This window comes from Amia ocellicauda, chromosome 4 (assembly GCF_036373705.1).
Source record: "Amia ocellicauda isolate fAmiCal2 chromosome 4, fAmiCal2.hap1, whole genome shotgun sequence".
In the NCBI taxonomy this organism is placed as follows: domain Eukaryota; kingdom Metazoa; phylum Chordata; class Actinopteri; order Amiiformes; family Amiidae; genus Amia; species Amia ocellicauda.
The window spans coordinates 996,347-1,009,902 of NC_089853.1; the positions used below are offsets into that span (position 1 = coordinate 996,347).

At 46.7% G+C, this 13,556-nt stretch overlaps 1 protein-coding gene across 1 annotated transcript in view; it reads left to right on the forward strand.

Annotated features, from left to right (window-relative positions):
* LOC136747526 (mucin-5AC) overlaps positions 1–13,556 on the forward strand; it is a 33,915-nt gene that overhangs the window by 13,937 nt on the left and 6,422 nt on the right. Inside the window, exons 31-37 of the mRNA XM_066700407.1 lie at positions 248–9,826; positions 10,186–10,448; positions 10,863–11,037; positions 11,554–11,804; positions 12,401–12,584; positions 12,775–12,985; positions 13,091–13,266. Of these exons, the coding sequence (XP_066556504.1) occupies positions 248–9,826; positions 10,186–10,448; positions 10,863–11,037; positions 11,554–11,804; positions 12,401–12,584; positions 12,775–12,985; positions 13,091–13,266 (10,839 nt within the window). The remainder of the gene's footprint in view (positions 1–247; positions 9,827–10,185; positions 10,449–10,862; positions 11,038–11,553; positions 11,805–12,400; positions 12,585–12,774; positions 12,986–13,090; positions 13,267–13,556) is intronic.

The following is a 13,556-nucleotide window of genomic DNA, read 5'->3' on the forward strand; positions in this document are numbered from 1 at the left end:
TACATCAGAAAATACAAAGTAAACCATACTAATAGCACAACTGTAATTGTATCAGACAGTATTTATGTTACATAAGTGATGTAGAGCTAATTGTTTTTAATTACCTTTAAAATATTTCAGCAATTAAAAGATTAAGTCTTTTGATTATTATTCTTAAAAAGCACCATTTTGGTTAAGCTACATGCAGCACATGCTTCTTTTCTTAGAAAATTTCACACAATGTATCTATATCTTTCTTTTGGTGAAGAAACTTCACCAGGAACCACCAGCTGCGTGGAGGAAGTGTGCCAGTGGTCAGTCTGGTATGACATCAGCGTACCAACTGCAGACAATGAAGGGGATCATGAGACCTATGATAACATCAGAGCTAAAGGACACACAGTATGTGCTCACCCTCTTCAAGTGCAATGCAGGGCCCAGGATTACCCAGACACCCCTCTGGGAAGCCTTGAGCAAACAGTGCACTGTGACAAATCATATGGGTTTATATGCAACAACAAGGAAAATCCCACCATCTGCCTGAACTATGCCATCAGAACATTCTGCTGTGTAACAGTGCCATGTGGTTTATCCTCTACTACAACCACACATCCTTCAACAACACCCACAAAGACAACCACAAGCTCACCATCAACAACAAGGACATCAACAACATCTTCACCAACTAGAAGCTCTCCAACATCGTCACCTTCAGCATCTTCACCAACCACAAGCTCTCCAACATCTTCACCAACCACAAGCTCTCCAATATCTTCACCAACCACAAGCTCTCCAACATCTTCACCAACAACAAGCTCTCCAACATCGTCACCTTCAACATCTTCACCAACCACAAGCTCTCTTACATCACCAGGAACCACCAGCTGTGTGGAGGAAGTGTGCCAGTGGTCAGTCTGGTATGACATCAGTGTACCAACTGTAGACAATGAAGGGGATCACGAGACCTATGATAACATCAGAGCTAAAGGACACACAGTGTGCGCTCACCCTCTTCAAGTGCAATGCAGGTCCCAGGATTACCCAGACACCCCTCTGGGAAGCCTGGAGCAAACAGTGCACTGCAACAAATCATATGGGCTTAAGTGCAACAACAAGGAAAATCCCACCATCTGCCTGAACTATGCCATCAGAACATTCTGCTGTGTAACTATGCCATGTGGTTCGTCCTCTACCACAAGCACAGTTCCTCCAATGACACCCAAAAAGACAACCACAAGTTCTTCAACATCATCACTGTCAACATCTTCACCAACTACAAGCTCACCAACATCATCACTTTCAACATCTTCACCAACCACAAGCTCTCCAACATCATCACCTTCAACATCTTCACCTATAACCACAAGCTCCACTGAACACAGCAGCACCACTACAGTAACATCAACACATGTCTCCACCTCATCCCCTGTCACAAAAAAAATCATTACAACATCAACTGAAATCACAACAATATCGTCCACCAGCTCGGCAACTACCTGCAGGCGTCAGTGCAAATGGACCACTTGGTACGATACAACTTTCCCTACACTCGGAACACCAGGAGGAGACACTGAAACCTATCATAAGATCAGAGAGAAAGGCTTCAAAATATGTGACAACCTGAGCCAAATTCAATGCAGGGCAGAGAAGTATCCAGAGAAGGACATCCAAGATGTGGGTCAGGTTGTGCAGTGTAAACTTGCTGAGGGACTTGTATGTAAAAATGAAGACCAATCAGGTCCCTTCCCTCTGTGCTATAACTACCAGATACGAGTTCTCTGCTGTGATGATTATCACTGTGAAACAACAACACCAGTCTCTAAACCACCAACCACCACAGAGACCACAACTGGGCCTTCCTCTTCTACAGAGCCTATGTCAACTCAGCCACCCAATTCCACTACCTCTCCTCCTACAACTGTCAGTACTACAACTACAATATTAGTCAGTACCACAACTGAAACAACTACACCAACACCAACACCTACATTAACTGGCATTTACTCAACAACAACACCTATCACTACAACAACACCAACAACAACACCTACCCCTACCACTACCCCAATGCCAACACCTACCACTTCACTGACACCAACATCTACCACTACACCAACAACAACGCCAACACCTACCACTTCACAAACATCTACCATTACACCAACACCTTTTGGTAGACAAACAACAACAACACCTACCACTACACCGACACCTACACCTACCACTACATCAGCAACAACACCTACCCCAACACCAACACCTTCCACTACCACTACCCCAACACCAACACCTACCACTACCACTACCCCAACTCCAACACCTACCACTTCACCAACACCAACACCAACACCTACCACTACATCAACAACACCTACCACAACACAAACATCAACACCTAATGCTACACCAACACCTACCACTACACCAACAACACCTACAACTACACCAACACCTTTTGGTAGACAAACAACAACAACACCTACCACTACACCGACACCTACCCCTACCACTACATCAGCAACAACACCTACCCCAACACCAACACCTTTTGGTGGACAAACAACAACACCTACCACTACACCGACACCTACACCTACCACTACATCAGCAACAACACCTACCCCAACACCAACACCTACCACTACCACTACCCCAACGCCAACACCAACACCTACCACTACACCACCACCTACCACAACACCACCATCAACATCTATTGGTACACAAACAACACCTATAACTACACCAACACCAGCACCTACCACTACACCAACAATACCTACAACTACACCAACACCTATTGGTACACAAACAACAACACCTACCACTACACCAAAAACAACAACACGTACCACACCAACAACAGGGACCTCCTCACCATCATCAGCACTGACCCCGACTACCCATAGCTGCCTTGTGTGTGAATGGTCCCAGTGGATTGATGTGAGCTATCCTACTGCTGGTCCTGACGGTGGAGACAGTGACACCATCTCAAAGATCAGGGCGTCTGGCATTGATATCTGTGAGGAACCAGAGGAAGTGCAGTGCAGAGCTGTCGACTATCCAGGTATTCCACTCTCAGATTTGGGACAGAAAATAGAGTGCAATCCAACGGTTGGGCTGATTTGCAGAAACAATGATCAAGGCATTCCACCAATGTGCTTCAATTATGAGATAAAAGTGAAGTGCTGCAAAAACAGATGCTCCACCACTTCCATAACCACACCTACACCCACCCCAACAACCCCAACCACACCTACACCCACCCCAACAACCCCAACCACACTTACACCCACCCCATCAACCACAACTACACCCACAACCACCCCAACAACCAGAACTACACTTACAACCACCCCAACAACCACAACTACACCCACAACCACCCCATCAACCACAACTACACCCACACCCACCCCAACAACCACACCTACACCCACCCCATCAACCACAACTACACCCACAACCACCCCGACAACCACAACCACACCTACAACCACCCCGACAACCACTACAGAAACCACCACTGCCACTTCTGGAACTCCAATAACCACCACAGAGACCACCACTGGGCCTGTTACGACACCTACATCTACATCAACAGAGACCACTACCTCCAAACCAACACCAACCGTGACTACCCATAGCTGCCTTGTGTGTGAATGGTCCCAGTGGATTGATGTGAGCTATCCTACCGCTGGCCCTGACGGTGGAGACAGTGACACCATCTCAAAGATCAGGGCGTCTGGAATTGATATCTGTGAGGAACCAGAGGAAGTGCAGTGCAGAGCTGTTGACTATCCAGGTATTCCACTCTCAGATTTGGGACAGAAAATAGAGTGCAATCCATCAGTTGGGTTGATTTGCAGAAACAATGATCAAGGCATTCCACCAATGTGCTTCAATTATGAGATAAAAGTGAAGTGCTGCAGAAACAGATGCTCCACCACTTCCATAACCACACCTACACCCACCCCAACAACCCCAACCACACTTACACCCACCCCATCAACCACAACTACACCTACAACCACCAAAACAACCACAACCACCCTAACAACCACTACAGAAACCACCACTGCCACTCCTGAAACTCCAATAACCACCACAGAGACCACCACTGGGCCTGTTACTACACCTACATCCACATCAACAGAGACCACTACCTCCAAACCAACTACTCAGCAGAAATCTACAACTACTAAATCAACCGATTCAACCAAAATCAACACCCCTCCTGAAACAACTTCCTCAACTTCCACAACTGAAACATCAATAACCACCACACAGACCACCACTGAGACTGTTACTACAACAGAGACCACCCCAACATCCACAACCACCGCAACAACCACTACAGAAACCACCACGGCCGCTCCTGGATCTCCAATAACCACTACAGAGACCACCACTGGGCCCATTACTACACCTACATCCACATCAACAGAGACCATTACCTCCAAATCAACACCAACCGTGACTACCCATAGCTGCCTTGTGTGTGAATGGTCCCAGTGGATTGATGTGAGCTATCCTACCGCTGGCCCTGACGGTGGAGACAGTGACACCATCTCAAAGATCAGGGCGTCTGGCATTGATATCTGTGAGGAACCAGAGGAAGTGCAGTGCAGAGCTGTTGACTATCCAGGTATCCAGCTCTCAGATTTGGGACAGAAATTAGAGTGCAATCCATCGGTTGGTCTGATTTGCAGAAACAATGATCAAGGCATTCCACCAATGTGCTTCAATTATGAGATAAAAGTGAAGTGCTGCAGAAACAGATGCTCCACCACTTCCATAACCACACCTACACCCACCCCAACAACCCCAACCACACCTACACCTACCCCAACAACCCCAACCACACTTACACCCACCCCATCAAACACAACTACACCCACAACCACCCCAACAACCATAACTACACTTACAACCACCCCAACAACCACAACTACACCCACAACCACCCCATCAACCACAACTACACCCACAACCACCCCAACAACCACACCTACACCCACCCCATCAACCACACCTACACCCACACCCACCCTGACAACCACTACAGAGACCACCACTGTCACTTCTGGAACTCCAATAACCACCACAGAGACCACCACTGGGCCCGTTACGACACCTACATCTACATCAACAGAGACCACTACCTCCAAATCAACACCAACCGTGACTACCCATAGCTGCCTTGTGTGTGAATGGTCCCAGTGGATTGATGTGAGCTATCCTACCGCTGGCCCTGACGGTGGAGACAGTGACACCATCTCAAAGATCAGGGCGTCTGGCATTGATATCTGTGAGGAACCAGAGGAAGTGCAGTGCAGAGCTGTCGACTATCCAGGTATTCCACTCTCAGATTTGGGACAGAAAATAGAGTGCAATCCATCAGTTGGGTTGATTTGCAGAAACAATGATCAAGGCATTCCACCAATGTGCTTCAATTATGAGATAAAAGTGAAGTGCTGCAGAAACAGATGCTCCACCACTTCCATAACCACACCTACACCCACCCCAACAACCCCAACCACACTTACACCCACCCCATCAACCACAACTACACCTACAACCACCAAAACAACCACAACCACCCTAACAACCACTACAGAAACCACCACTGCCACTCCTGAAACTCCAATAACCACCACAGAGACCACCACTGGGCCTGTTACTACACCTACATCCACATCAACAGAGACCACTACCTCCAAACCAACTACTCAGCAGAAATCTACAACTACTAAATCAACCGATTCAACCAAAATCAACACCCCTCCTGAAACAACTTCCTCAACTTCCACAACTGAAACATCAATAACCACCACACAGACCACCACTGAGACTGTTACTACAACAGAGACCACCCCAACATCCACAACCACCGCAACAACCACTACAGAAACCACCACGGCCGCTCCTGGATCTCCAATAACCACTACAGAGACCACCACTGGGCCAATTACTACACCTACATCCACATCAACAGAGACCACTACCTCCAAATCAACACCAACCGTGACTACCCATAGCTGCCTTGTGTGTGAATGGTCCCAGTGGATTGATGTGAGCTATCCTACTGCTGGCCCTGACGGTGGAGACAGTGACACCATCTCAAAGATCAGGGCGTCTGGCATTGATATCTGTGAGGAACCAGAGGAAGTGCAGTGCAGAGCTGTTGACTATCCAGGTATCCAGCTCTCAGATTTGGGACAGAAAATAGAGTGCAATCCATCGGTTGGTCTGATTTGCAGAAACAATGATCAAGGCATTCCACCAATGTGCTTCAATTATGAGATAAAAGTGAAGTGCTGCAGAAACAGATGCTCCACCACTTCCATAACCACACCTACACCCACCCCAACAACCCCAACCACACCTACACCTACCCCAACAACCCCAACCACACTTACACCCACCCCATCAACCACAACTACACCCACAACCACCCCAACAACCAGAACTACACTTACAACCACCCCAACAACCACAACTACACCCACAACCACCCCATCAACCACAACTACACCCACAACCACCCCAACAACCACACCTACACCCACCCCATCAACCACACCTACACCCACACCCACCCCAACAACCACACCTACACCCACCCCATCAACCACAACTACACCCACAACCACCCCGACAACCACTACAGAGACCACCACTGCCACTTCTGGAACTCCAATAACCACCACAGAGACCACCACTGGGCCCGTTACGACACCTACATCTACATCAACAGAGACCACTACCTCCAAATCAACACCAACCGTGACTACCCATAGCTGCCTTGTGTGTGAATGGTCCCAGTGGATTGATGTGAGCTATCCTATCGCTGGCCCTGACGGTGGAGACAGTGACACCATCTCAAAGATCAGGGCGTCTGGAATTGATATCTGTGAGGAACCAGAGGAAGTGCAGTGCAGAGCTGTCGACTATCCAGGTATTCCACTCTCAGATTTGGGACAGAAAATAGAGTGCAATCCATCAGTTGGGTTGATTTGCAGAAACAATGATCAAGGCATTCCACCAATGTGCTTCAATTATGAGATAAAAGTGAAGTGCTGCAGAAACAGATGCTCCACCACTTCCATAACCACACCTACACCCACCCCAACAACCCCAACCACACTTACACCCACCCCATCAACCACAACCACCCTAACAACCACTACAGAAACCACCACTGCCACTCCTGAAACTCCAATAACTACCACAGAGACCACCACTGGGCCTGTTACTACACCTACATCCACATCAACAGAGACCACTACCTCCAAACCAACTACTCAGCAGAAATCTACAACTACTAAATCAACCGATTCAACCAAAATCAACACCCCTCCTGAAACAACTTCCTCAACTTCCACAACTGAAACATCAATAACCACCACACAGACCACCACTGAGACTGTTACTACAACAGAGACCACCCCAACATCCACAACCACCGCAACAACCACTACAGAAACCACCACGGCCGCTCCTGGATCTCCAATAACCACTACAGAGACCACCACTGGGCCCATTACTACACCTACATCCACATCAACAGAGACCACTACCTCCAAATCAACACCAACCGTGACTACCCATAGCTGCCTTGTGTGTGAATGGTCCCAGTGGATTGATGTGAGCTATCCTACTGCTGGCCCTGATGGTGGAGACAGCGACACAATCTCAAAGATCAGGGAGTCTGGCATTGATATCTGTGAGGAACCAGAGGAAGTGCAGTGCAGAGCTGTCGACTATCCAGGTATTCCACTCTCAGATTTGGGACAGAAAATAGAGTGCAATCCATCAGTTGGGTTGATTTGCAGAAACAATGATCAAGGCATTCCACCAATGTGCTTCAATTATGAGATAAAAGTGAAGTGCTGCAGAAACAGATGCTCCACCACTTCCATAACCACACCAACACCCACCCCAACAACCCCAACCACACTTACACCCACCCCATCAACCACAACTACACCCACACCCACCCCAACAACCACAACCACCCCATCAACCACAAGTATACCCACACCCACCCCAACAACCACAACTATACCTACACCCACCCCATCAACCACAACTACACCCACAACCACCCCATCAACCACTACACCCACAACCACCCCAGCAACCACACCCACCCCAACAACCACCCCAGCAACCACACCCACCCCAACAACCACAACCACCCCATCAACCACAACTACACCCACACCCATCCCAACAACCTCAACTATACCTACACCCACCCCATCAACCACAACTACACCCACAACCACCCCAACAACCACACCTACACCCACCCCATCAACCACAACTACACCCACAACCACACCTACACCCACCCCATCAACCACAACTACACCAACACCCACCCCAACAACCCCAACCCCACTTACACCCACCCCATCAACCACAACTACACCCACAACCACCCCAACATCGACACCCACCCCAACAACCACAACCACACCTACAACCACCGAAACAACCACTACAGAAACCACAACTGCCACTCCTGAAACTCCAATAACCACCACAGAGACCACCACTGGGCCTGTTACTACACCTACATCCACATCAACAGAGACCACTACCTCCAAACCAACACCAACCGTGACTACCCATAGCTGCCTTGTGTGTGAATGGTCCCAGTGGATTGATGTGAGCTATCCTACTGCTGGTCCTGATGGTGGAGACAGTGACACCATCTCAAAGATCAGGGAGTCTGGCATTGATATCTGTGAGAAACCAGAGGAAGTGCAATGCAGAGCTGTTGACTATCCAGGTATCCAGCTCTCAGATTTGGGACAGAAAATAGAGTGCAATCCATCGGTTGGGCTGATTTGCAGAAACAAAGATCAAGGCATTCCACCAATGTGCTTCAATTACGAGATAAAAGTGAAGTGCTGCAGAAACAGATGCTCCACTACTTCCATAACCACAACTACACCCACACCCACCCCAACAACCACAACACCCACAACAACCCCAACAACCACACCCACCACAACCACACCTACACCCACCCCATCAACAACAACTACACCCACACCCACCCCAACAACCACAACCACCGCAACAACCACTATAGAAACCACCACTTCCACTCCTGAAACTCCAATAACCACCACAGAGACCACCACTGGGCCCGTTACTACACCTACATCCACATCAACTACTAAACCAATTCCTTCAACCAAAGTCAACACCCCTCATGGAACAACTTCCACTACAGAAACCACAACTTCCACAACAGAAACATCAACAACCACCTCACAGACCACCACTGAGCCTGTTACTACAACAGAGACCACAACTACACCTACAACCAGCCCTACAACCACACCAACCCCTACAACCACAACCAGCCCAACAACCTCACCTGAAACCTCAACAACACCCACATCACCCACTCCTGGCACTTCAACAACCACCACAGAGACCACCATGGGACTTTCATCTACTACAGAAACCACAGCTACATCAACAGAGACCACTACCTCCAAACCAACTACTCATCAGAAATCTACAACCACTAAACCAACTCAGCCACCCAAGACCACCACCTCTACTCCTGCAATCACTCTCACTACAGAAACCACAAACTTTACAACTGAAACATCAACAGCAGAGATCATGACTGGCTCAACATCAACAAAAACACCGGAACCTATTGTAAAACATACCACTGAACGATCCACAATCATCCTTTCTTCAACAACAACTGCCAGCACAACAACTCCAACAACAACCTCAGAAACAACCACGACCGTTTCAACAGCGACCACTGAATGTGTTTGCCATTACCATACGCAGATCATACCACGTGGTAAGTCACATTATCCTGAGTAGCATTTTCATATAATTAGTCAATAATAGTTCATTATTATGTGCTGATTCTCAGATCATATTGGTGTCCCTTTAGTCATATCATGTGAGTCACTAACTTACCTTGCACAATTCATGGACGGGATTAATGGTATTTTGTTATCCCTTATTTCCTTAAACTCTTCTATTTCCCACTTAAACTGACAAGTCCCTGGGGAGCATTCTAAATATAGGTGAATAAGATAAATATTTACTTTGGACAATCATGTTGATGATGTCTACCTATATCAAAATAATACAGGTCACAAATGTTAAACCTGTGTTCCCTACTGATCCTTTACGTTCTGTCTGTACAATCAGGTTCAGAAGTGTACAACACCAACGACGGCGATGGCTGGTGCTTTATTGCTTTCTGCAATCAGTTGTGTGAAATTGAGAAAACATCAGGACCTTGTTCTAGCACTGTTCCACCTTCAACCAGGACTACCACTTCCCCTCCAGTCAGCACAACAACAGAAGTGAAGACCACCACGCCGAAGCTGTCCCTCACAAAGACATCGACACAGTCCACTCCTCAGACAACTACCGCTCCCCCCTGTGACTCCCTCATGCCTCCTAGGAAGGTACACCCTAATTGTTTCCAAATAATAAAATATTCACAGGCCCAAGGTAAACCATCCACTGTGTAGTAGCTTATTTTGAAGCACACAGTCCTGTTCAGTTTGTTAATTTCTTTAAGGGGCAGTAGCAGCTGCTGAGCAGTGTATGTAAGTTTGACTGTAAGCAGTGGCATAAGATAAAGAGATACCCAGTAATTTAAATGTAATTGATGAGAAAACAGTCAAAGTGTGTATCTGAATGTCTTGAGCTCACACTAATAGTCCAGTTCACTATACACAGTGGAGTACGCAACCATCTGGCCTTGGAAAAAACTTTTGCCAGCTGTATTCAAGGAGAAACAAATGAGGATTGCAAAAATGAATGTATTTAGCTAAAATATGTTTTCTTCAAAATCATATTTATATTTTTTACATTAGCACGGTGAGACATGGAAGATTGATAAGTGTACCACGGCAACTTGCCATGGAGGCTCCAACATCACTGTGCAGCCCTTGTCCTGTAAGGCTGTGGAGCCGCTCTTGTGTGCCAGTGGGTTCCCTCCAGTCAAGGTCTATGACGAATCTGGTTGCTGCTTTCACTACGAATGTGAATGTAAGTTCTTGGAAAACAAACACATGCAAACGAAACAGAAGTGACTTGTTTTCTGGAAGGTGATTACAAAATTAGACAAATTTAAAACACACTGGACAACTGGACACGGTCAAGTCATCTCTCTAACAGAGCACACAAGCCTAGATACTGATTTAGTCTTAGTGAATTCTGACCATAGTCTGCAGATACAGCGTGTAGCAGTTCTACAACAGGCATCCCCTGGTTTCATAAGGGTTCACAACATTAATATTAAAGATATGAATTTCACCTTCAGGTAAGGAAGACTACTATAGCAAAGAAGCTTTCATCCAAAATCCTGGCGGCACCTTTCTGCTGTATTGTCAGGACAGTTTCATCTGTATTGGATGCACAATATCCAAACGTGTCAAATTGCAGTGTGGCCAACGTGCTGAAACATGATCAAGTTCATTGCAGGTACTCAGAAAGGATAATGAAACAAGCCTGGGTTCATTTCAATATCAGCCCTTTCACCGAGCCCCTTTTGTTCCCTTGCAGGTATTTGCTATGGATGGAAAGACCCCCATTACGCCACCTTTGATGGGCAACACTACAATTTCCGAGGAAACTGCTCCTATGTGCTGGTGCAGCAGATCACGGCCAAATACGATCACTTCCGCATCACTATTGACAACTACAACTGCCACAACAAGGATGTGCTGTCCTGCCCCAGTGCTCTGACTATCTACTACAAGTCCTACATGGTGGTCCTGAGACAGGATAACAGCACAGGGATTCCCCAAAATCAGGTTAGATCAGCCCAGAGTGGAGTTTTTGCTAATTCATTTGTTCGTATTTCATGGTGCTGTGTATTTTATCAAAATAAATAACCAAATAAGCTGTTGTGGTATCTATGTATTTAAAAAAGTTACATTTATTCTCCTAATGTATAAGGTATAATTATTATCTTTGTAGATATGGAATTTATAATTGAATTTGGGGAGTACACAACCCCAATTCCACCCACCCACTTCTGCTCAATAAACTACAAACACCTGCGTCTAATACATTCCCCTAGCGTGTGTAGTTTCGCACCCCACTCCCTCCCCAGTCAGCAACAGCCCCCGGGCTCATTCTTCTAAACAGGTGGATCCCACAGTCCAGCCCCTTCTGCCAGGCTTTTGCTCCCCTCAGTCAAGCAAGTAAAGCCAAAAGCTTAGACGTTTAGCCTAATTGGGGTTGTAAAACTACTGAAATATAGTAATGCTACTTTATACACTGGTAGAATAAATTGTGTACCTTAACCATTTTATGTTTCATCATATAATTCTTCATAATGTTGATGGTGATGATGATGATTATTATTGTTACTATTAGTTGATTATTTGCTTCTGAACCTCCTCAGATATTTGTCAACAACAAGCAGATCTTCCCCGCCTATGACAATAGCGTCCTGTCCATTACAAGCACCGGGATCGATGTGGTTGTGGAAATCCCGGAGATCCAGGCTCGAGTGTCGTACAAGGGCCTGATGTTCAGCATTTTCTTGCCCTTCTCCCTCTTCCATGAAAACACAGAAGGGCTGTGTGGTAAGAGCTGAGCTGACAGGAAAGACATCCCACTTGATCTCAGCACGGTGCTTTGCTCACTTCTGTTTAGAATCAAGAATCAAGAATGACAGAGTTGGTAGCAACAAAAAATCTCAGCGCAGGACACCACACCTGTTGAAGTGCAGATTTTAGTGTAAGACTAAGACAGCTTCTTCCTCCCTCTGTTAAGGAACCTGTGACAACAAGAGGAAGAATGACTGCCGGTTGCCGGACGGGAAGATTGACGACTCCTGCACTGACATGGCCCACCACTGGAAGATTCCTGACAAGGAGTATCCCTACTGTGATATGCCCACGCCTACTCCACCTACTGTGCCAACTGGAACCACAGAACCACCATCCACCTGCAAGCCAGCCATCTGTGAAATCATCAACAGCAAGTAAGCAGGACAGTTCGCCCCGGTGTCCTCCAGACTGCTGTCTGCAGGTGTCAGGTCTTGCTGCTGTGTCATTCAGCACTAATGCGATCAATTCTTGCACTGCAGGGTGTTTGAGATGTGCCATGACATTCTGGATCCACTGCCATTCTACGAGCTCTGCAAGGCTGACGTCTGCCACACAACCAACAAGATCGGCTGCTTCAGCTTGGAAGCGTACGCCTCCATGTGCGCATCTGTGGGCAGCTGCATCGACTGGAGAAACACCACAAACGGAGAGTGTGGTAAGGACCCGTGCCTGTGATAAAGTTTGTGTAGGAAGCGCAGAGAGCTGTAGTACCCTGGATACGTTAATGATGAAGGATGCCAAATGTGTGTGGTAGCACATCAAACACACACGGCTTAAGAAACAAGAAGGGCAAAACACCTCTCTCTGTATCTACGTATGTCTGTGTCTTTATATACATATATATATATATATATATATATATATATATATATATAGAGAGAGAGAGAGAGAGAGAGAGAGAGAGAGACATTTATATGCTAAATATAAATAGATAGATAGATATGT